The sequence below is a fragment of the Triticum urartu genome, chromosome 4A, assembly GCF_056163025.1.
Source record: "Triticum urartu cultivar PI428250 chromosome 4A, HENAU_Tu73, whole genome shotgun sequence".
Lineage (NCBI taxonomy): Eukaryota > Viridiplantae > Streptophyta > Magnoliopsida > Poales > Poaceae > Triticum > Triticum urartu.
The window spans coordinates 577740307-577764419 of record NC_141876.1 but is presented as its reverse complement, the minus strand read 5'-3'; the positions used below and the strand labels follow the sequence as shown (position 1 = coordinate 577764419).

The window sequence follows — 24113 nt, the reverse complement described above, 5'->3', positions numbered from 1 at the left end:
CACCAATATATATTATGAATTATTTTTCACAGTAAGAACATTTTAGTTTTGACTTTTGAAAACTTTAATTGTTTAACTTAAATTAAATTTTGAATTTGAATCTGTTTTGAACTATCGTGAGATTATCAACAGTAACCGAGGTGACGTGGCATCATTAGCCGGGAATTACTGTAGTCTAATTATCCGGGCGTCACAATTCTCATCCACTACAAGAAATCTCGTCCCGAGATTTAAGAGGGGAGTAAGGGGGAGAATAGATTATGATATTCTAACGATTCTTCTTGGTCTTGGTTGCTCTTCTCGAAGAGGTCGATCCATTACATTGAATTCTTCATTTTTCTGCTTTAGGTCCTCATGATGAAGTCATCATCCTTTCTTTAGGAACTCCGTCGCACTTACAAAAGAATAAAGGGTGGTTATTCTGGGAGAATGGACCGCTGCAAGGTTGACTATCTGGTCGTTAACATCGATGAAGGTGGCGGAAAGTAACTCTCGAATGGAAACTTAAGACAATATTGAGAGCAAAGTAAGTAGGTACCATGAGAAGTTTCGAGCGAGTAGGCAATCGTTCGATGCTTGAAACCAAGTGTGAAAGGGGTCTAGAGCAACGAGAATAAGTATTGGGTCTGATACCAGAATAGATCCCTAGGAAGGTGGCTCGCGAATTACCTACGAAACCAAGAGCAAGGGATAACTTTGTCAACAAGGTGTACAAGAGAGTCAGGTTTCGATCCTGTGGAACTGTGGGTTATGTGCCCACCATGTGGGTTAAAAGTAGGAAGGGCGGTGACGTCTTGCACGATCATGTAAGCAAGGCGTGTCAGAGGATAGCCTATCGGTTATGTCGGCAACAACATCGGTACCAAGGGCGAGGGACGAAGAGAACCATTTTCCTGCTCGTTGAACTAGGCGGACCAATAGGCAAAGTTCTCATCCATCGGTGGTTACCGGAATGTCATCAACAATAGTATCAAGGTTACACCAGACATGATGGTACACCGAGGTGTTTGCATACGCAGAGAATTACTACTTCTCAGCGAAGTCAGATTACAAGAAGGTTAAACAAAACAATGGAAAGGAAAAATATAATTATCATATTAAACGGAAGAATGGAAAGGAAAATGTGTTTAAACACATATTTCAGGGGTATATCCTTCCCAAGGACAAGCAGAGCACGATATCCATGTCAGGATATAATGTAGAAAACTCTTTAGGTAAGGTGAGCGAAATTTCATGACTTTACCCATACAGCGGTGTTTGGATATTTGAGCAGGAAACATTTAGCATCTGGGCTTCAAATGTTCTTGTTGAAAATCGGAGTACCACATACATGCTTCGAGATAGCATTGACATGGTCAACAGGTGAAGATCAGACTCTGGAGACACAAAGGATCCATCAGGAATAACTTGAAGAATAGGTCTTACAATTCCCTCATGGAAGAAGGGATAACTTTGCTGAAAAGGAATCTATAACAACAAGTCCTCCGGCCAGGTGTGATAGGCATGACATCACCTTACCGATATATAAGGACCAATGTAATAATTCTTGGAAATATGTTCTGACCATCATATCTGACCGAGCTTCAGATCTGATTGGTGCCAGGATGCCTCGGACTCGGGATGCCTGAGAAGAAAAGGTACAACATAATTGACGAGACGACATTGTAAGATTCTCGGGAAATGTACTATGGAAGCGAGTTCCGAAACAAGAGTTCATCATTAAAACCAAGGAGAGGATGAAGAGGTGGCTGATGAACTCAGCGACAATTCATTGAGATTTTCAAAAGATGGATTTCCACACTTATGTGAACAAGGAGATAACATTTGTCGGATCAAATGATATAAGGATGTATGCTCGAGGAAAACATACACAATTAAGCATTGGTTGAAAAGTGGACCCAAAATATGGTCTTAGGTAGCATGATCAATGTTAGAAAGGTGATTCAACAAGCAATAGTCTAAGAATGAAATATCGACCATTAACTTGAAAGCAATAGGGTTGCTAGAAACACGAACAAGTTTGTGTTGAACAGAAGGCAATAAAGTGGTCGATGATAACACAAACCATCGAGGGAAAGGAGGGTACTTCTCATCATGAATTCAATTGATATCTTGGAAGAGGTCAAAATGTTGATGATGATCACGACACATTTTGTCGAGAGGTTTCAAGAAGATGTAACCGATCGGCGATGACATCAAGTTAACGGAATGATGAAGCGAGAAGTTATTGAAACCATAGGTACGACACAAACTTGAAATCAAGCTTGTCATTCAAGGACAATTGTTATGACGAGGAAGATCGACGTAAGATTAGCTCACCTCGAAATTTTTGCTCTAGGAAGAAGGACCAGGTAGCACAGTTAAAATCGGCATGACAAGGATATAGCCAAGCAGGTTAGGAATGACGTGATCGAGTTCAAACTCATAAGTCATGAAGGTTACCATGATTTTTTTAATCGCGGTGCAGATGTCAGTCAGTTATCGGTGTCTTTGAGTGTTTAATAACTCAGAGCCCGCGAAAAATTGGAATCAGTGAGAATGTAGCACTTGATGAAGAACTCATAAGAAGTATGTAGTTCCATGATAATCTCCAGATACCAGGGGGTAGTACTCGACGACAAGTCATAGTAGAGGTTGGAATAGGGTAATGCTCTGCAGAAGACAAGTGCTCAAACTTGCACGAGAAATGGAATCAAGGGGAAACATGGTCGGAACCATATCCACAGATACAAGATGAACTTATAACAAGTGGATAATTATTTTAAGAGAAGCTTCCATGATAGGTATACATCGTTTCCATGGGCATGAACACAGGGTTCAAGGTCGACTCCCACTTGTTCAACGCATAACCTTTCATTTACCTCTCGTATTTTGAAAATGACATTAGTTGTTGAAAGTTTTACCTGGTGCAATACCAGATAAGTATGACCTGTGAAATCTTTCGGGTTTGCACAGATTAGGGGAGGCATTAGTTCAAACCATTGGGTATCTTAGGAACATATATCACAAACTTCGAGAGTAAATAACACAAGCTCGAAAGTAGAGCATGGTTGACAAGACAGAGGATACAATTTACCAAAGGCATTATATACCTGTGGAAAGGCTCACAAGGTTATTGAATATTAAGGACGATGTCGGATGAAATCCAACAATGGATCTGACGATCCACAACGGAGCTGATGTGAGTATCAGTACTCTACCAGAAGAAGAAAGAATGCAAGGGGATCAGATGATAGAAACAACTGACTAACTCAAAGCTCAATTTCACATGAATTATGATTCCAATACAAGGGATCAGAAGCAATGCTCTGAATAGGGATGGATAAGTTGAATAGTATTAGAGGTACAATCGTCGGCAATTTGATTGGTCGAGGTCCAGCTCATGTTCAAAATGACAACTGAGCCGGAAAGATAATTTAAAAGGATCAATTGACGTTTGCGCGCATTCGCTCACATGTTGAATCAATAGGATCAAAATGACGGTGTCAAAGGATACTAATGAATATCGCTAGACATATGGGAAGCATCCATAATGCAAGCAGACAAGTATTTGCAGAGCAATAGTTTGGAGAGGATCCTCGGAAGATCAGATAGTATTTTCGAGTATCTTATGAAGCATACGAACAACTGGGGATGAACAGATACTCGATAAGTGCGAGGAATTATCCGTAGGGGGTATTCATGCAGTAAAGGACTGCAAGGCAGTAAACTCAAAGGATTCTCGGGACAACGGGGAGTATTTCGGGGCATCTTGGAATAACAAGAGCAACGGAAAATGATTGTATGAATGGCAAGTGTATGCCGTTATCCATATGGATATATCGGTATTAGGGTATTGAAAAATCAGAGGGCACAAGGGTCTCGGGAATGATCGAAGAGTATCTTTAATATCTTCTAGTGAAGCAAGCGATCATCTGGAGTGAGGGGCTCCCCGGGAAAAAGTATTTTCGAGAACCTAAAGTTAGTCCTTTTAGCAAAATCATTTAACCCGAATAGGAGAGAGATCAGAGTCCCAGAGTATAGACGAGGAGTAAAAGATCCTAATACCATCCAATGGCAACGTGGGCCCATAAGGCGCACAGCCATGTTAGTAAAAGTTTTGTAACGACTAGACTCAACTTCGGCCAAGGAGTGTAGAAGGGGGATTCCTACAGGCAGTCGGCTCTGATACCAACTTGTGACACCCTCGATTCAATCGTACACTAATCATACACGCAAACGTGTACGATCAAGATCAGGGACTCACGGGAAGATATCACAACACAACTCTACAAATAAAATAAGTCATACAAGCATCATATTACAAGCCAGGGGCCTCGAGGGCTCGAATACAAGAGCTCGATCATAGACGAGTCAGCGGAATCAACAATATCTGAGTACAGACATAAGTTAAATAAGTTTGCCTTAAGAAGAGCAGAAAGTCCGTCAACGACAGATAGGAATAAAAAAGGGAGGGTAATGGATCGCCTTGCCGTAAACCAGAGGACGATACAAATGAATCCAAGATGGTCCCATTAGATTTCAGAGAATATCTCACCGACTTGACATAAGACATTATTCAGTCAACCCATGGACGAGGGAAACCCAACTTTTGCACCACTTGTTCCAAGAAGTTACAATCCACCCTATCATATGCCTTCGAGATCTCCAACTTATAGGCACAAAAACTCTTTGTGGATCTTTCTCTTGCTTGATATCATGAATGCATTCAAAGAGTACTTTGGGCAGGGGTGATATCAAAGAAGGAGAAATGTGGCCTTCAAAGAGTACAATATCATTGTTTTGTTCTAATATCTAGATAGTATTTTGGACGGGGTAGCTAGTCTTTTGGACAAGGACAACTTTTGTATTTTGGCGCCTATCCATAGTTTTTTGTGGGCTAAGTGTACGAGTGAAATGGCTTGTCTGTTCTTACTTGAATGATTGTTCAGTGCCACCACTTGTTGCTAAAAATAAATTATTTGCTGAGTTCAAATTTAAGTTTTAAGTGGTCCTTACTTCTAATGACAAGTGCTACTGAATTCAAGACTGATTAAGCACAGTTGTAGAGTACTACAGTTAGTCGGAATTTATGTGTTGTTGATTTCGTATAACATATAGACTGTTGTTTTCCATTACTGCTAAGTGCAGAATGCGCATTGTTGGGTGGTTCCAAACTGAATTTCACTATTGATGATTCAGTACAGGACATTGGTCTGTTGTCGAATTCCTGAGCAATCCCAAGTCTGAATCTTTTTTATTGAAAACTATCAGTTGATGTTCTGTTGTCGAATGCCTTAGCAATCCCAAGGTTGAGCCATTTTTTACCGAAGGTCGGTGCTGCGCTCGATGCCTGAAAAAATGTAAGTTTGCTGGTTTTTTAACTGAGGCAAGTGTTTTTTGGCATCAACATTACTTCTTTACTAGCAAAAGGGCCCGTGCGTTGCTACGGGTTGATTTATTTGGATGTTTTGGCCGGAGAATTTAACCGGAGTTCAGTCTTCATTTTGGCGGTTGGCCCATTTAGGATTGCCATTATCTGGACCATGGGCCATAGATGTGAAGAATTGTACTCATTCCCTCAAACGATGCCTCCTTCAAGAACCCCGCTACCCTAGGGTTGAATTTGAGTTGTGCGTGGAAGAGTTTTTGAGTGGGATAAACATATGGTGGAAGGGCTGCGGTTGGAGAGGAAGGGGAGAACTTCATGTCGGGTGCCTATTTTCTCAACTTCGAAGCATATTCTTCAAGAATTTAATTACTAATTTAAAGGATTTTCAGATTGTCGTGGTATTTCTCACGGGGGGCTTGCGAGTCGACAGATGCCACAAGAGCTTAGTGTGTGGGTAAGACTACTGCTGATAGGCCCGGGAGCGGGTATGCGAGTAGCACGCGATGGTTTACCCAGCTTCGAAGCTCTCCGGAGAGTATTAGATAATACTCCTACTGCTGCATGTCCGAGTGTATCTATCTGGGGTGTACATCGGGCAGTACAAAGTGCTCCTGGAGCTGTATCTGAGATCAGTGTCAGGTGCATCTGATCCCGTATATGCATATGAACACAAGTGTGTGCTAGGCTGAATGGATATGTGTGCGCTAGCTAGCTTGCTTGCTAGCTAGCTAGCATGCATGCATGCGTGGAGTGTGTGAGTATGCCCCGGGAGCCATTGTGGCCGGTCTCGTGCATGTGGCGTGGCCTCCTTGGTGAATGGATGGATGGGTGCCTTATATAGGCATGGTGGTAGCTTACTACCTAAGCTAGGTAGTGGCGTGGGGGGCAAGTGGGCATGGGGCACCATGCCCATGTACATGATGTGCATGCCTCTTTGTTCCTGGTGCACTTTATAAAACAGTGCCCAGGGACAGATACATTGTAGATGATATTGTCGTTGTACGGTTGTCTCGTCCAAGGTATGGTTGTCTCGTTGGTGTCTTGCCGATGTCGCTTCGGGCTGCAGTCGGCAGCCGGCTGGTTGGTGCAGTCGGCAGCCGGCTGGTTGGCGTAGTCGGCAGCCGGCAGTCGGCAGCCGGCCGGGCAGAGCAGTCGGACGGGGAGCCGGCAGGAGCGGCCGGACAGTCGGACTGAGGGGCTTTGCTAGCCCCGATGTTTTGAAATATCGTCTTGCCGTCCTCGGGGTACCCGTGGTCGATTACTCCGACACAGATATTATTTGAATTATGAGCAATGGTACATACATGCTAATTTTTGGTCAAGACTTCCAAGTACTTCAAGAACTTAAATACTACTCCCTCTGTTCACTTTTATAAGACGTTATAGGTATTTCAGACAGAAGTCAAAACAATTCAACGTATGTTGTCTGAGACGTCTTATAAAAATGAACAGAGGAAGTACTATTCTTTAATAGATGAAAATAAAAGGATTTCTAATTTCGATAGTAATATAATGTTGGATCCATTCTTTTTGAATTGTCACTTTTTCCATCATGATTCTTGGGAAGAGACGTTGGCAGTAATTCACCTTCGACATTTTATTTGTAAAAATGTATGTCTCTTTAAGTCGCACATAAAAAAATTTGGTCGAATTTTCATTGAGAAGATAAAATGGCCCTACCTCATGTGCAGCGTCAATAATCATGGGTTGAAGCCATCATGGATTGGAGCATGCTAAGTCCGGAGGCGAATCAATTGTTGGAGTGGAGAGGATCGAAGAAACCTAGATGGAAGTTCATGACAGATTCTTCCGTGCCTCGGTGGAGCAGGAAAGGCTGAACGAATGACTTTTAGGAGGAGTTGCCTTTTTATTTAACGTGAAATTATGCATGTAGGACAGTGAGGGAGGACTCCCTAATGTATTTTTCATGGAATTGTTCATCTATAATAACTTTATAATTTCTCAAAATAAATCTAATTACTAAAGGAGAGATCAATTTCCAAAAAAGATATATCTAATGGACAATTTTGTTAGTTTTGGAGTGGGTTCTGATGTATTTTTCATCTAATGGCAGTAATAAATAAATAAATAAATAAAGGAGAGATCGCATGGAGAATTTCGATAGTGATGTCCTCCTTCTATATTCTTTCCTTCTCTCTTCCCTCCTATGCACCTCGTATAGCTCCTTCCGTTCGACGAACAATGCACGCACAAATTTTTAGGAAACACCTCGATGGCTCACATAGGCTAACGATGAAGAAAAGCCCATATGTTGACTTATTATGGTTCGGCCCAGTCTAGCGACGAAAAAAACGCCAACGTACAATAAATCCACCTTCAGTTAGTACCACCTTGGATTTTGGAAAAAATATGGACCGAAAGCGAAAATTCACGGGAAGAAGCGTATTGTGACGGTGAACCCACGAAGTCAATCCGTACTTTATTATTAGGGAAAGATTTATTAAGATATAAAACAGGAATTTGGTCCGAAATAATACGCAAAATACAATCCGGGGTACTTCGCCCTAAAATTCAGAAACCTTACTACCAACATCTTGTTTTCCTACCCTGCAAAAAGAACACCCAGTTTTCCTAACACATGGACAGCCCATTAGCTGATCGTCGGATCCAACTAACTTTGTGCTCTTAATCACGGCGACATCTATGGTTCATCCATCTCTATGATATTTTTTTTATACCATTTCATGTGGACTATGATCAATAAAGCTTAATTATACCCCCCCCCCCCCCCCCCCCCACACACACACACACACACCACCCACCCACACACAAAAAAAAATCTACCTTTGTGCTCTTCTAAAGAAAAAAAAGCTAACTTTGTGCTCATGCCCCGTTAGCTGTCCGGCAGGTGACATATTCCTTGACTAGCGTTGTCCGTTGGATGTTGAATGGATGGTAGATAGAGGTGGGTAAGATGCAGCGTGACTTGGCAGAGGCAAGTCACTGGATCCGGCTCCCAGGCCTGACCGAACAAACCCGCGACGACAACCCTAGCCGCCTCCTCCTTTCAGCCGCCGTTTCTCCCCCCCGTCCCCGCCCCCGACCACGTGCTCCGCCGGCGGCCATCTTTCGCCAGATAATCGACGCCGCCGCCCCCGTCCATCCCGTCTCGCCGCCCCCAGCTCGACCTCGCCGCTGTCCAGCTCGCCGCCAACTAGCTCCCTAAGCTCAGAACAAGGCCTTGGGCGGGCGCCCTTTTTGCTCTATCTCAGGGCCGGCCCCGATGGCTTGTGCGGCTTACAGCATCAGGGGGCATCTCAAGCTTGCCACGGGGCCTGGCCTGGATAGTAATCATCTGTGCGGCGGCTGGAAGCCTTCGGTGTCTTGGCCCGTTTCTCGGGCATGGAGTAGCAATGTCTCCAATAATGCAGTGCAACACGTCGCCTGCCATTCTCATCTGTCTGTCCGGAATTCAGAAAGATGGCGCTCAATCCCGAAAGCTTCGCCGGAGGACGGGACCGTTGTTGCTGGTAGGTAAATTACATTTTTGGTCAGTTAGGTGTGATTTCTTCAACAACTCCATGGTGTTACAAGAATGATGCTTTTCTATGTTATGAAACCTCAATTTCTAATGTGCCGTGAGACGAAATGCATTGCCCAAAACCTTTCTTCTAGTTAACACCAGCAGCCAGTTTGATGTAAATTGCAGCACCAGTGTTCTAATTTTTTGTCTTGTTCTGTTCTTCAGAAGGGAGGATAACTGTACTCGTCATTGGTGGTGGAGGAAGGGAGCATGCGCTCTGTTATGCTTTGACCCGTTCGCCTTCTTGCGAGACAGTTTTATGCGCCCCTGGCAATGCTGGCATTGCTCAGTCCAGGGATGCGATCTGTATATCGGACCTAGACATTTCCAGTAGTGATGCTGTTGTATCGTTCTGCCGCAAGAGGGGAGTGGGAATGGTGGTAGTGGGTCCTGAAGGTCCTCTCGTTGCGGGTCTTGCGAATGACCTTGTCAAAGCTGGGATACCGACGTTTGGTCCTTCATCAGAGGCTGCAGCATTAGAGGGGTCAAAGGACTTTATGAAGAGACTGTGTGATAAGTGTAATATCCCGACTGCTCAGGTAATTCAGTTTACATTTGTGTTAAGTACTACATTTTCCAGGGTCCACAGGGGTTTGTTTTCACGAGATGCCTGCATAAGAGAAATGTTACATTGTTTTAGGCATTAATATTTCGTTCGTCCTGAGGCAATGCTGTTAACCGTGTTTATTTTGTGCCGATTTGCTGCTACTAAGTATACAGAAGCTATGCAATGAACTGTTACTTTCTGCTGGACAAACATTGTGTGACTGCATTATTTCCAACCATAGTTCATAAGTCATTGTTGATAATTTGATATCCCTCTAAAGGCAGATTGCTTTTTGAAATGAAGTCATCTTATTACTGCAGAAAAGGACTGTGAAATCACTTTAGCAGAAAACAGTGAAATTGATACTCCTCTTTGTTGATACTTACTGTAGATTCAGATGTTAAGGCATACAATTGAAGCTAATACCAGTACTCTTCTCTCTATCATGTAGTATAGCACATTCACGGATCCTGCAAAAGCTAAAGAGTACATCAAGAATCAAGGGGCCCCTATTGTTGTCAAAGCTGATGGATTGGCAGCTGGAAAGGGCGTCGTTGTTGCTATGACTTTGGATGAGGCCTTCGAAGCAATTAACTCTATGATGGTTGACGAGTCATTTGGTTCTGCTGGTTCACGGGTCGTCATTGAGGAGTATCTGGAGGGCGAAGAAGCCTCTTTCTTTGCATTAGTAGATGGAGAAAATGCTTTGCCACTTGAATCAGCACAGGATCACAAAAGAGTTGGAGATGGTGATACTGGTCCAAACACGGGTGGCATGGGTGCATACTCCCCTGCGCCAATAGTGACCGAAGAGCTTAAGAGCGTGATCATGGAAACTATAATTATTCCAACTGTTAAAGGTATGGCTGCTGAAGGATGCAAGTTTGTTGGTGTGTTATATGCCGGGCTTATGATAGAGAAGAAATCTGGGCTGCCTAAGCTTATTGAATATAATGTGCGATTTGGGGACCCAGAATGCCAGGTTAGTGATTATCTGTCAGTTTCTCTTTAGATATTTATATTTCCCAATTCAAGCATTACATTTTTTTTAGTCACAGTATGATCAAAATATTCTTGATGAGGCTGGACAATATCACAATAGAATGCAATGTTGTTGAACTCCTTCCTAACGGGGTTTGTCCTCATACTTGCCCTAATGAAGTTCTCTTCATACTTTCTTTAGTGATGCCTTAATAAAGTTCTCATGCTTTAGAGCTTGTTGGTCAAGTGATTTTTTAGTAACATATTGTAGTCTATGACATGAGAAATCGGCATTCAGAGGTACATCTTGTAGAATGTGCTCATGTCCAAAATAATGTATATTTGTAACAGAGTGAGTGCCTTAGAAATGCCATCTGAACTTTGTGTCTTATTCTCATGTTCATTTACTTGCGACACAGAAGCAGTGCAGCCTGCTTTTGTTCACTGCTCAAGCTTTCTTCTTTTGGAACTTGCTTGCTATTTATTTCTTCAATTATCTGTGCCACCTCTTGCTGTTCTATTGTTTCATGTAATTCCAGAAGTTCAGTCAATTTTGCTGACATTTGTGGGATCTTCAATTTTTAGCTGTCTGCTTAGGCATATGATTTTTAAATTAATGATGCAACTTTAAACTCACAGTTCAGTCCAATATGCCGTTGTTAAGTTTGGTAGGCATTTATAAATATTTGATAGCTGATGCGATTTTTTGAAAATTATCACATGAGCTATCGTGCTTCTGAAGTACACAACATAATGTCTTACCGCATTTTTAGTATGTTTCTGAATTCTCCTAGTTTACCTGTTTACATTTTGTTTTTCCAGCAAATTCTGACTGTACTGCAATAATTTATTAATTCCTTTCCTTTGTGTCAGGTTTTGATGATGAGATTGGAGTCTGATCTTGCACAAGTCCTGCTATCCGCATGCAGAGGCGAACTGGGCAAGGTTTCGCTAACCTGGTCGCCTGAAATCGCGATGGTGGTTGTGATGGCGAGCGAAGGATACCCTGGCTCTTATAAGAAAGGCACCGTAATAAAAAACATGGACAAGGCCGAGCAGGTTTCTCCGGCTGTCAAGATATTCCATGCTGGAACAGCTTTGGATGGAGACGGCAACCTTGTAGCTGTCGGAGGCCGAGTTCTTGGCGTCACTGCGAAGGGCAAGGACATCGAAGAAGCGAGGTCGAGAGCGTACGATGCGGTGGATGTCGTCGACTGGCCGGAAGGATTCTTCAGGCGAGATATCGGCTGGAGGGCACTGAAGCAGGAGCAGACGGCTAACTACTGACTAGTTAGGTTTTCCTAAATCCGGGGTCAGCTTCGAGCGTCAAGTGAAATGAAGACAGTAGAGTCACCATTGTCGTGGTTGCGGAATTGACAGGAGCATAGCTTCTCCCGTCGAACATGAGCATCTTTTCACCATGGTTTTGGCTCCGAACCATTTGTAGCAGTCTTGTGTTTTCCACAAGGCAGGCAACTTTGTCAAGTGCAATTATCTCTTGATGTGCAATAATAATACCACCAACTAATTATTTTCTAGTGAACATAACCACGTGAACTCTTCATAAGCATTTGCTTATATGACAATCCTTCATAAGTAGTAGAAATTATGTGGTGAGCTAATGACACGTTAGAGGAGGGAGAACACCGAAATAAGTGAATCTACACTCTAATATATGTCTACATACATCCATATGTGATAGTCCATTTGAAATGTCTAAAAAAAAAAATTTAAGAACGGAGGAAGTATTTGGTAACATCTAGAGCATTCTAGTATGCATCCTTGCCTCGTATTGTTTGAAAGTCGCTGGTTTTAACTGTGAAGTAGTACCGGTGCTACATATTTTAGCATGTAAACAAAAAAAATAGTGTAAAGGGGATGCCAGTGGTGGCGGCTGAAAGAAATTTCTCAAAAATAAATAGTATAGGTGTCTAGATTTTTCCGTTTCTCTTTTTTAGAATAATAAAATAAAATATATTTGTTGAGAATTGCAAGAAAAAAGTCTGGACGAAGGACATTTGCTTGCTGAGCTCACTAGCCCATCTCTCCTGGGCTTTTATTCAACCACGGCCCAAACAGACCGAAACGGGGCCTCCCAGAGCAACGAACGGAGCAGAGTCGCGCGGTGCTAGCGCAGGGCTATCGTTTCGTTTAGTCCCACCTTGCGCAGCCACAGCGGAAGGGAGGCGAAGACATGCTATATAAGGAGACCCTTGCCACCAAGAAGAAGCATACCTTTCTCGGCCTTTTGGCTAAGATCAAGTGTAGTATCTGTTCTTATCAGTTTAATATCTGATATGTGGGCCATGTGCCCACAATGATATTAAATTTATTTTTTATGGGGAAGGGCCCATCACAGTGGCTTGCTGCTGGGGCCGTTTTTGAAGCTAATAACTCTAATCTTTGTGAAGCGATTTCTGCTCATCTTCTTGATGCAGCTGCGCGAGGAGCACCTCCTCATTTTCAGGAAAACCATCCTCGCTTCAGAGAAGTGTCCTATGTGTCTTGAATCCACTGAACATGCGCACATCTGTTCCTCCATTTAGAGCACCAGGCCAAACTGCACTGACATCAAGCTCATTTTGAAGATCAATGTCCAGCAACGCCTCCCTAGAACATTGCAACCCTTCATGACACTAATTGCTGTTCCTCTGGAAGATCTGGGATGCCAGAAATGCATTGGTCTTTAGACACCAGCTGATGTGCTCGCAAATGTAAGCTCTGATTTAATTCTGTGGTGACTTCCTCTCCTCACGATAAACGCTAGCTCTGTAAAAAGCCCCTCTTATGCTCTAAACGAAAATTCAGAACTCAGGTGGGACCTCCCGCCCCGCCGCGACATTTCAAAGAAAATGCGCAGAGAAATTCTAAAAAAGGCGCCTAAGTAGATTATTGAAATCACGAGATTTCCCTTAGAATATGATCGATTCACGCGAATCAAATGGAGATAGTTTCATCAACCTTTTGTATTTTGTTTGTTCTTCTTTAGGGTAATAGAGAATATGCTCGATTCACATGAATCAAATGGGTGAATAGTTTCATCAAACATTTTGTTTGTTATTATTTAGGTTAATAGGCAGCCTAAAATTCTATAGAAAAACTTTTGTATTTTGTTTTTGTCTTCTTTAGGGTAATAGGTATTATGAGCCTCAAATTCTTTCTACTATAGAACCTTTGTATTTTGATTTTGTCTTCTTTAGGATAATAGGTAGTCTCAAATTCTTTTTTTTTGCGGGGTAGGCTTAAATTCTGTCTATTATAGAAAAAACTTATGTAATTTGATTTTGTCATCTGTAATTTGATTTGGATTGTTTCTTCATTAATTTTACTTGACCTATTTTCTTTTCTTCAACAGATTCTCCTTCTTTGTTCCTGCAGTTTATCTCCTTATTTCATCTTATCCTTTTTACTCAGTTTCTACTATGTGCATATATACTTTGATCGAGAACACAAGTTCTACTATCTATTTTGACTGGAATTGCACATTTCGCAGGGATGCAAGTTCTGCTATGAAGAATGCAAGTTCTGCCATGATGAGTGCAACTTCTGCTATAAGTTTGATTCAATTTTGAAGGATGCAAGTTGTTATTCAAGTTCTTCTACTTGTGCATGTAATTTGTTCTACTTTTTTCGTCTAGTTCTTCCACATGTAATTTGTTCAAGCTTCAGATTTCACATACATGGGTGAGTTCTTCTGGTCTGTGTTTTATTCAAGATCATCGACCTCGGCCGCCTGGGATCTCTTCTGTTGCAGCAGCGACAGAGGGTTAGGGGAGGGTGTGTTGGATCGCGTGCAAGTGATTCGACCAGGTGTGTTTCCTTCGTGTTTTTGACTTTTTGTCTTTGTGTGTTATAAGCGGGTAGCGAGTAAATTGCAAAAAACCATCACAATTGCGGATCCTAAATCAAAAAACCACCATCATTCGTTTTTTTTGCAAAAACCCACCACTATTGTGCTGACAGTTTGCGAAAAACGCTGATAGGTCAATTAGAGCAATTTGATTGAAAACCTAATGAGTAGGTCTCACTGTCAGGTGCCACGTGGCGCTCGTCACACCGTTTGGATCACCCGTTAGGTTGACTTGGGACCCACCCCACTACAGTTAGCGTTGCCGCCGCCGATGGGATCGATACGGCAGCGCCGCCCTCGTGCGCGCCGCCCGGCCCCGCCGCCACGTCTGGGCAGCTCGCACCGCCGCCGCTGCTCCTTGCGCCCGCCGCCCGCCACCCTCTTTTCCTCTTCCTTTCCTCTTTCTGTGCGCGTCCGCAAGCCACATAGCTGCGGCCATGGCTCGGTCGGAGGTCAAAGCCGGTGGATCTTATGCCGCACGATCTCCAGCTCCGGTTAGCCCCGGACCACGTTCTTTGCTTCCTCGCGTCTCCAGGAGGTTCCTCGGGTGCCGCACCGAGATGGGCAAGATCCGGAGCTTGGAGACGACGAGCACCGAGCCATGGAGCGAAGCCGTCGAGGTGAGCCACATCAACGCCGAAACCCGTCGTCGTTCGCGCGCGAATACATACGCACGTACAGGTGTACAACAAGCTGCTTGATTGATTCATACGGAGGCTAGCCAGCTATGTACTGGCGGATGGATTGAACGACCTAAGTCACTGATCACCTCCGGGAGCACCCGTGCACCAGCGAGTTCGGATGGCGCTGTGTGCGCATGGCGAACGGCGAGCCCCGCGCTCAGACGCGTGCAGCGGCCCGGAGCAGCACGATGGCCAGGGCGTGAGCCGAGGTCTCGGGCCTGCACGACGGCTCGGACGCACCGACGCAGAGGCGGCGCGGTGGTGGCCACCACGCGGCGGTGACAGCGCACGGCGGCGGCGACAGCTCGGCCGAAGTATGCGGTCAGCACGGCGATGCCCGTTATCTGGGAGGTTGAGGAGCATGGGGTGGTCGTGGATGTTGTCAAGGACCTTGAAGACCCAGTGGCGCACTGCCCAGGCGGCGCGGCCGCGTCTTGCCACGCTGCCTGCTAGGTGTTCGATCAAATGCAAGAAGATAGAGGAGGGCCTCTTGGGAGCTCGACCATGGCGGAAAGGAGGCGTCCGGCCTACTGCTAATCCATTTGAGCATATAGGTGGCGCACGTGCACAGCTTGCACGAGGTGGAGCAGCATAAGAACTCCGCGTCCAGTGCTGGCGCTGGTTGGCTTCCGCCGAGCCGAGCGTCGTCCAGGGCGGCGTCCATGGCGGGCAGGAGCTGCAGCGGCGGGCGGTGCGCCATGTCCGACGGCGGCGCAGGGCGAGGGCGGTGGGCTCGGGGGACCCAGCTGCACCGGCGGGCGCGCGTGCGGGCAGACCCAGCTACCGTGGCTGGCGGCCTGGCGCTGCCGCGCGAGTCAAAGCCCCTATCGACTTAACAGTATAGGCTAACGGTGTGACATTTGACCGCCACGTCAGCACTTACAACTGGGTCCCATCTGTCAGATTCTGTGTTAAAAGCTGCTTATTGATCGGTTAGTATTTTTTGCAAAAAGATTACCGAATACCTGGTGGTTTTTGCAAAAAAAAAATGAATGGTGGTGGTTTTTTGATTTAGAGTCCACAATTATGATGGTTTTTTGCAATTTACTCGCGGGTAGCAGGTATAGTTTTGGTCGAGACTCTCACAGCCCAACTATGTTTTGGTTGAAAGAAAAAAAATCTATTGAAAACAGAGCTTGTGTAAGTCGATTTTGGTCGTACTGAAGTTCTGTTGGACCGTTCGATCACAAATCCAACGGCAGAAAAAATTCGACTTACACACACTCGCTCCCATTTGTTTTTCGAATTTCTCCGCCGATGGTGCAAAAAAAAGACCGTGCATCATGGATGGAGCAGGGCAGGTACAGTACTAGCTAGCAGGATTGCCGTGGAAAGATGGAGCTAGCACGTCGCGGATCAGCTCGTCCAAGTTGCGGCGAGACGAGCCGCCGGCATCGGTTGCCATGACCGCCTTCTCCCTCCACTCCCGCGCCTTCTTCTTCATCGCCTTCCCCTTCTCCCCCTCCATGACCTCCGTGATAAGGCCCGCGATGGCGTCGCGCCGGACGCTGCCGTCGATCTCCATGCCGACGCCCCATACGGTGCACTGGTACCGACAGTTGGTCTGCTGGTCCGCGAAGAACGGCCAGCTGATGACGGGCACACCGCCGCACATGCTCTCCAGCGTCGAGTTCCAGCCGCTGTGCGTCAGGAGGTCACCAGCCCGCGCCCCGCCGTCTCGTCCGAGAACTCCAGCGGCAGCACGGCGGCGTCGCCCTTGACGAGGTCCGGGCGGATGACCCAGAGGAAGTGCCTGCCGCTCTTGGCCAGACCCCACGCGAACTCCACCAGCTGCTCGTTGGTCATGATGGTGATGCTGCCGAAGTTGACGTACATGACGGAGCCGGGGTCCTTGCCGTCGAGCCACGGCAGGCACTCCTCCCGCGGCTTCCATAGGCTCATGCTGATGGCGGAACTCGGGCCCTTGAGCGGTGCCAACAGCGAGAGCGGGCCGATGGTGTAGACCTTGGGCAGGCCGAGCGCCTCCATGGCCGCCACCTCCTCTCCCTCGAGGTCGTCGAAGGTGTTGACGATCACCGCCGACGCGCCGGCCGCGCGCTCCGTTATCCCGAGCGCGAAATGCAGCATGTAGTCGTCCGGGGCCGGGCTGCGTATGAAGCTCGAGAAGTCCCTGAACCTCATGTTCCTCAGGCCCGGAACGTCCTCCACCGGCGTGTCAAGGTACTCGTCCGTCAGCTGTTCGACGTCTTTGATCGGCGCGAGGCCGCGGGCGAAGAGGAGGCGGTAGTGGCGGTAACCGAGGAAGCTGATGGCGCTGGCCGTCCACAGCTGGACATAGGGGAGGCCGAGCTCCCTGGCGGCCTCCATGGAGAAATCCATGACGATGTCGGAGACGACGCAGGTCACGGGCGGGCCGCCTGCGTTGAGGACCGCGAGGAGGCGGCGGAATGGCCCGAGGCAGGTCTCCGTGGTGGACTTGCACAGCGACGCGATGTCCTGCGTGACGTCGTCGTCGTCGGACGGCGGCAGGCCGTCCGGGATGGTGGCGAAGCAGAAGCCCGGGACGCCGGCCACCGCGGCGGGGCCACGGGAGCGGACGAGGTGGGCCTGGTTGTACTCGGTGTTGACGAAGGTGACGTGGAAGCCGCGGGCGTGGAGCACCCTGGCCACGTCGAGCATGGGGATGATGTGCCCCTGCGCGGGCGCCGGCAGGCACACGGCGTGCGCTCTCTCGGCCAGCGCCGGCGGTGCCGAAGAAGAAGCCATTTCCCCGTGCTTTTCGAGCCGAGACGACACTGGTTGCTGCCAATCGAGGATATGAATGGGCTTGGCACGGATCTATCACAGCATTTTGTGTTATTTATAGGCAGCAGGATAGCAATCACAATCACGTCTTTGAACTGGTATCCTGGTAGGAGTATGTAGGAAGTGAAACGCAAGTGATTACGTCGATAGACTCGGTTTGTTGACTCCATATATTGCTTATTTATTGTCTTATCACATATCATATCTTATCATATCTCCCGGAGGATGCAAACTTTCAGTGGTGAATATCTTACTCGGCCAAAAGTCTACAATGGTAGGTAATTTTATTTTCTTTTTACGAAACGAAGGCAATTTTTTTGCCTCGTTGGTTAATAAAGAAGAAGAGAATTGCCCTGTTAGTGACGAAGAATCGGGTGAAAACCAATACAAATATATCACATGTGAACTACTCACAAAGTATGGAACACCACAGCCGCACGATCAATCCAACAGACAGAACCAACATGCAACAACAATCACTTACGCTTGTAAAACACCCAACGGGGAACACCTCGACTGAAGACAACGGACATCACCATGGGAATGGTCCAAGACATTAATTGCAGATTACCATTTAAGCAAAGCAACATATATAAGTAACTAACATAGTGTAATGAATGCTGGCCTTTGATTGCTGATGCTTATTATTGTGCAAAAAGATTTACATAGGATCCGCTAATTAGTGTATCGTGGCATAAAAAAGGGGCGTATTATTAGGGGAATTCTGGGAATTCTCTCTCAACTAGCCATTGAATCTGGATCGAGGTTTCGTTTACATCTCAGGGAATCGGGGGAGGAGGAAGGAGAGATACACACGCTACAGGCCAGCTAGCCGTTCCATCGTACCCCCCTTTTCCCAGTCGTTCACACCCATATAAGTACTCACACCTACATGGCCCATTCCGGCCCAGCCAGCCGAGCTGGTAAGCGAGGCTGCCTCTTGGGCCGACCTTGACTTTCAACCTCTTCTCTTGGCGCCTTGGAACTGGGTGCACTGTCGCTGACAATCCCTCCTCCCTTGGAGCCGGCTTGACCCCAAGCCGGAGCACGCGGAAACTTCTGCTTCAAATGAATTTTGTCTTCCCATGCTGCCATATCTGCTGAGGTATCATTCCACTTGACCAGAACTTGCACCACTGAAGTAGATCCATGACGAATCACGCGCTGCTTGAGAACTTGTTCAGGAAATTGAAATTGAGCTTCAGGCGAAGGCAACTGCGACATGACTTCTTGACCAGGAGCAAGCACCTTCCGCAACAAAGAAACATGGAAGACTGGGTGGACACGACTGGATGCAGGCAAGGCCAGACGATATGCAACCATCCCAACTCGTTCCACGATCTCAAAGGGGCCATAAAACTTGAACGCCAACTTGTGATTCGCACGCGGCGCAATGGAAGACTGCAAGTATGGTTGGAGTTTCAGAAAGACAGAGTCTCCAACATTAAACTCCCTGACAGAATGATGTTTATCAGCTTGAGCTTTCATTTTCTGATGTGCTCTCAAAAGATGCTGGCGAACTGAGTCCAAAATGACTTGTCGATCAACAAGCCACTGTTGAAGATCTGGAGACTGAATTGTGTCGTCTGCTGAAAGACCAAAATGACGTGGAGCATGACCATATATAATTTCAAATGGAGTTTGCCCTGTAGCAGAATGCCAATTAGTGTTGTACCAGTATTCACAGAGTGGAATCCATTTGGCCCAACGAGCAGGATGAGCACTGACAAAACAGCGGAGATAACACTCCACTTGTTGATTGACACGCTCCGTTTGTCCATCAGACTGAGGATGACGAGCAGTGCTCATGCGCAAAAGGATGCTCGAGCGTTGGAACAACCCCTTCCAAAATGTGCTGGTAAATATACGGTCTCGATCAGAGACAATGGACAAGGGCATCCCATGCAAACGATAAACTGAGTTGATAAAAGCTTCAGCCACTGTGATTGCTGTGAAGGGATGATGTAAAGGAATAAAATGACCGTACTTGGACAGCTTATCAATGACTACCAACAAGCAGTTGTATCGCCCTGAAACTGGTAGGCCCTCCACAAAATCCATTGTAACCATTTCCCAAGGATTTTGCGGCACAAGAAGAGGTTGTAACAAACATGGATATGGCACTCATTCGGGCTTAGCTTGCTGACAAACCAAACAATGCTGAACAAAGTTTTTAATGAACCCACGCATGCCCTGCCAACGAAACATCTGCCTGATGCGTCTATAAGTTACAGGAAAACCAGAATGTCCTCCCAAGGGACTAGCATGGAAGGTTTCAACGATCGTGCGTTGCAACTGTGGATCAGAACCAACCCAGATGCACTTATCAACTCGCAAGATTCCAGCCTTGAGAGAAAACTTACTGTCAGCTGCAGGGGAAACAAAGAGTTTCTGAAGGAGATCAATGCAAAAATTATCCTGATCATAACTGCGCAAAATGTCAGATAACCAAGCAGGCTGTGCTGAGGAAATACTGAGAACTTCAGGTAACAGACTGCTCTCAGTGTGTGGTTTCCTAGATAATGCATCAGCAGCACAATTCTCTGCTCCTTGCTTGTAAACAACTGTATATTGCAGTCCCATCAATTTAGTGAGAGCTTTCTGTTGCCACTTAGTATGTAATCTCTGTTCAGACAAACTAGCCAAACTGCGTTGATCAGTTTTGATAACAAACTCTGACAGTTGCAAATATTGACTCCAATGTTCAACAGCAAGGAGGATAGCTAAATATTCTTTCTCATAAACTGATAAGGTCTGATTCCTGGGCCCTAGAGCTTTACTAACATATGCTAATGGATGACCCTCCTGCATGAGAACAGCTCCAATACCCACATCACAAGCATCAGTCTCTACAATGAATTTCTTAGAGAAATCAGGAAGAGCTAAAACCGGAGCTGTAATTAGAGCTTGTTTGAGAGTATCAAAAGCCACCTACTCTTGATCTGTCCAATGGAAGGGCACCCCCTTCTTAAGCAAATTAGTAAGGGGTTTACTGATAAGGCCATAGTGAGAAATAAATTTTCTGTAATAACCAGCCAAGCCCAAGAACCCTCTCACTTCTTTAGCTGAAACAGGAACTGGCCAATCCTGAATACTGCTAATCTTAGCAGGATCTGTAGCAACTCCTTGTCCACTAATAATATGCCCCAAATAACCAATTTGAGTCTGAGCAAACATGCATTTGGAAAGTTTAACTTGCCACTAATGTTGCAACAACAGTTTCAAGACCTGTGCTAAATGTTGCAGGTGTAAAGCATAAGTAGCACTGAATATCAGGATATCATCAAAGAAAACAATAGCATTCTTTCTGAGACAAGGAGATAAGGTGTCATTCATAGCAAATTGGAAGGTACAGGGTCCACCAGTTAATCCTTGAGAGAGCACCAAGAACTCATAGTGACCATTGTGTGTCTGAAAATCAGTTTTATATTCTTCACCAGGCGCAAGTCTGATTTGATGATATCCAGACCGAAGATCCAACTTAGAAAACCAACAAGAACCAGCTAATTCATCCAATAACTCATCAATAACTGGAATTGAAACTTACTTTTAACAGTAATGGCATTCAAATGTCTGTAATCAAACACTGGTCTCCAGGTTTTGTCCTTCTTTTGTACTAACACCATTGGTGAAGAAAATGCACTATTACTATGTCTGATTATTCCAGATGCCAACATCTCCTGAACTTGTCTCTCCATTTCATCTTTTAAAGCAGGTGCAACTCTATAAGGTCTGATGCAGACTGGTGTGGCACCAGGGATTAAAGGAATTGTATGATCATACTTCCTCCTAGGTGGCAGACCAGAAGGGGCAGCAAAGACAGGAGCATATTCATCTATAATAGCCTGAATATCTGGGGGTAACTGAGTTGTTTTTCCCCTTCAGTAGTGAGTAAAGCAGATAATTCCACTACAGCTAGAATTTGAGGAGTAGCATCTTCCCCCAATAAAGTAACCTGAGTACCATGGAGTTTGAAAGAAAGCCAATGTTCAGCCCGGTCCACTTGCATAGGGCTGTTAGCAGCTAACCAATCAAGGCCCAGAATGCCACTATAAGAGCCCAGGGGGAAAACCTTAAAATCACTGACAAAGGAATGACCAGCAACAGTCCATGAACCTGACAGTAACTGCTGATAACAAGGAACTAAACCACCATTTGCAACCTTGACCATGTTAACTGGCATTGCAGAAATTCCCTTAAGTTTGGTAGCTGCTGCACAATCGATGAAGGAATGAGTACTACCAGAATCCACCAAGAAAATGAAATGATATCCTTGTAACTGAACCTTTAATTTCATGGTAGAAACAGCAGGAGCAGAAGGATCTCCTAAAGCAGCAGCTGACAAACAAATAGCATTAACTTCAGTAATAACATCTTCTTCAGTGTCACTGATTTCAGAAGGCATGCTCTGCACATAATCTAGCATTTCCTGAACCACATGTAACTGAACTTCCTGCTTACAACGGTGGTCTTTAGCCCAGCGCTCTCCACAAATGAAACACAAGCCTTTAGATTTCCTATAAGCACGAAGAGCAGACCAACGATCTTCAGGTTGGTTAGGACGTACTGCATCAGGTGGCCGTTTATCTTCTACTGATTTACTAGCAAGGACTCTACTAGAAGAATTAGGGACACGTTTGTTATGCACCAAACTAGATGCGCTCACTGAATTGTCACTTAATTCTTCAGACAGAAGTGCCAATGCATAAGCAGAGTCCAAATCAGTTGGTTGTTGAATACCAACTAGCAATCGAACTGCTGAATTTAAACCTTCCATGAATCTAGTTACATAATGCACTGGGTCAGGGTTCGGTTCATAAGCAGTCAACTGATCATACAATTCAGAAAACCTCTCAACATACTCCTCTACTGTGTTGGTCTGTCGCACATGGAACATCTGCCTCAAAATGTTCTGATGCTTGTTCCTGCCAAAACGGGACTGAAGCAACTCGCAAAATTCTGCCCAACACACATTAGGAGCACGACGTTGCACAAATTCAAGCCAACGAGCAGCGGTTCCCTCAAACAAAGCAGATGCAAACGGAATCCACTGAACTGGTGGTGTGTTCCAAAATCTGAAATAATCCTCGCAATGAGACTGCCACAACTTGGGATTGGACCCATCAAATCGCGGCAACTCAATCCGTGGACCAAAATTTGCAACATCCGAGTGGTAAGATCTAAATCCATCACTGATAGGCACTATCTGGCGAGACGTCAATGGATCAGATACAATACCTCGAGCTGGGGGTGGAACGTACTTGTGGCCTGAACTCCTCTGCTCAGTGTCAGATCGGAATCCATCCGAGCCGCTGGAGCCGCTACTATGGGGAGTAGTGCGGTTGGCGACAGGAGGCTGCCGTGGCGAAGGTGGTGCAGTTGGGGAAGAAGCAGCGCCGCGCTCGGCTCCAATTTCGCCTCGCAGCTCGTCCAAATCGACACCGATGGCGAGCTTGACGTCGTCGATGCGGCCTGAGAGACGGTCGAGCTTGCTGTCCAACTTGGCGAGAGCGACGACCATCTCCTCGTTGCGTTCCGAGGAACACTTGGACAGCGCCGCGTCGAAGTCGGCTCGGAGGAGCTCGTAGATCGCCTTGGTTTCGGGGGAATTTTTTTCCATGGCCTCCGCTCGACGCCGGCCGGCGAGACGCGTGCGATGGGGGTGACCCGGAGGATCCAGAGCGGGCGAAAGAGGAAGGAATGGCTCTGATACCAGATTGTTAGGGGAATTCTCTCTCAACTAGCCATTGAATCTGGATCGAGGTTTCGTTTACATCTCAGGGAATCGGGGGAGGAGGAAGGAGAGATACACACGCTACAGGCCAGCTAGCCGTTCCATCGTACCCCCCTTTTCCCAGTCGTTCACACCCATATAAGTACTCACACCTACATGGCCCATTCCGGCCCAGCCAGCCGAGCTGGTAAGCGAGGCTGCCTCTTGGGCCGGCCTTGACTTTCAACCTCTTCTCTTGGCGCCTTGGAACTGGGTGCACTGTCGCTGACACGTATACACTAATGCATATAGTAATTGTCTCTTCTAAACAAATCATACACTTTATTCATGAAATCAAATGGGTCGCATTAACTAACTCTACATATTTGGAGATGAAACGTATGAATTCCAGGGAGTACAAGGATCTGCCATATTTAAATATAAGGTTTTAGCGCGGTACAAAAACAAATTCAACATGTATGACTCGAACAAATTTTGAGTCCCTTAAAAAATATAAACGTAACAAAACAAAAGTTTTTTGTGGGGGACAAACAAATCAAAAGTTAATGTTGTACCCAGAACAGACTATTGTGAATGCATTCTCAAAATTTGTCTGAAGGAACTGAAATCTGATTGAAAACAAATGCAATAATCTAAA

At 45.8% G+C, this 24113-nt stretch overlaps 2 protein-coding genes and 2 pseudogenes across 2 annotated transcripts; 2 read left to right on the top strand and 2 right to left on the bottom strand.

The window, feature by feature from the left end:
* The first annotated feature begins 8351 nt into the window (after positions 1–8351).
* PUR2 (Glycinamide ribonucleotide (GAR) synthetase) lies at positions 8352–11981 on the top strand. Its single transcript, XM_048692954.2, has 4 exons — positions 8352–8862; positions 9081–9454; positions 9914–10444; positions 11317–11981. The coding sequence occupies exons 1-4, from the start codon at positions 8616–8618 to the stop codon at positions 11728–11730; spliced, it is 1566 nt and encodes a 521-aa protein (XP_048548911.2). The 5' UTR covers positions 8352–8615; the 3' UTR covers positions 11731–11981.
* Positions 11982–12674: 693 nt separating this feature from the next.
* LOC125528492 (U2 spliceosomal RNA) lies at positions 12675–12848 on the top strand (annotated as a pseudogene).
* Positions 12849–16137: 3289 nt separating this feature from the next.
* LOC125528490 (7-deoxyloganetin glucosyltransferase pseudogene) lies at positions 16138–17782 on the bottom strand (annotated as a pseudogene).
* Positions 17783–18630: 848 nt separating this feature from the next.
* Positions 18631–23362, bottom strand: LOC147976791 (uncharacterized). The gene is made up of 7 exons (XM_087520970.1): positions 21771–23362; positions 21392–21621; positions 21212–21272; positions 20971–21049; positions 20775–20907; positions 20106–20591; positions 18631–19388 (listed from the first exon to the last, which is right to left on the bottom strand). Exons 1-7 carry the CDS (start codon positions 23360–23362, stop codon positions 18631–18633), a joined length of 3339 nt encoding a protein of 1112 aa, XP_087377096.1.
* Between the last annotated feature and the right edge of the window lie 751 nt (positions 23363–24113).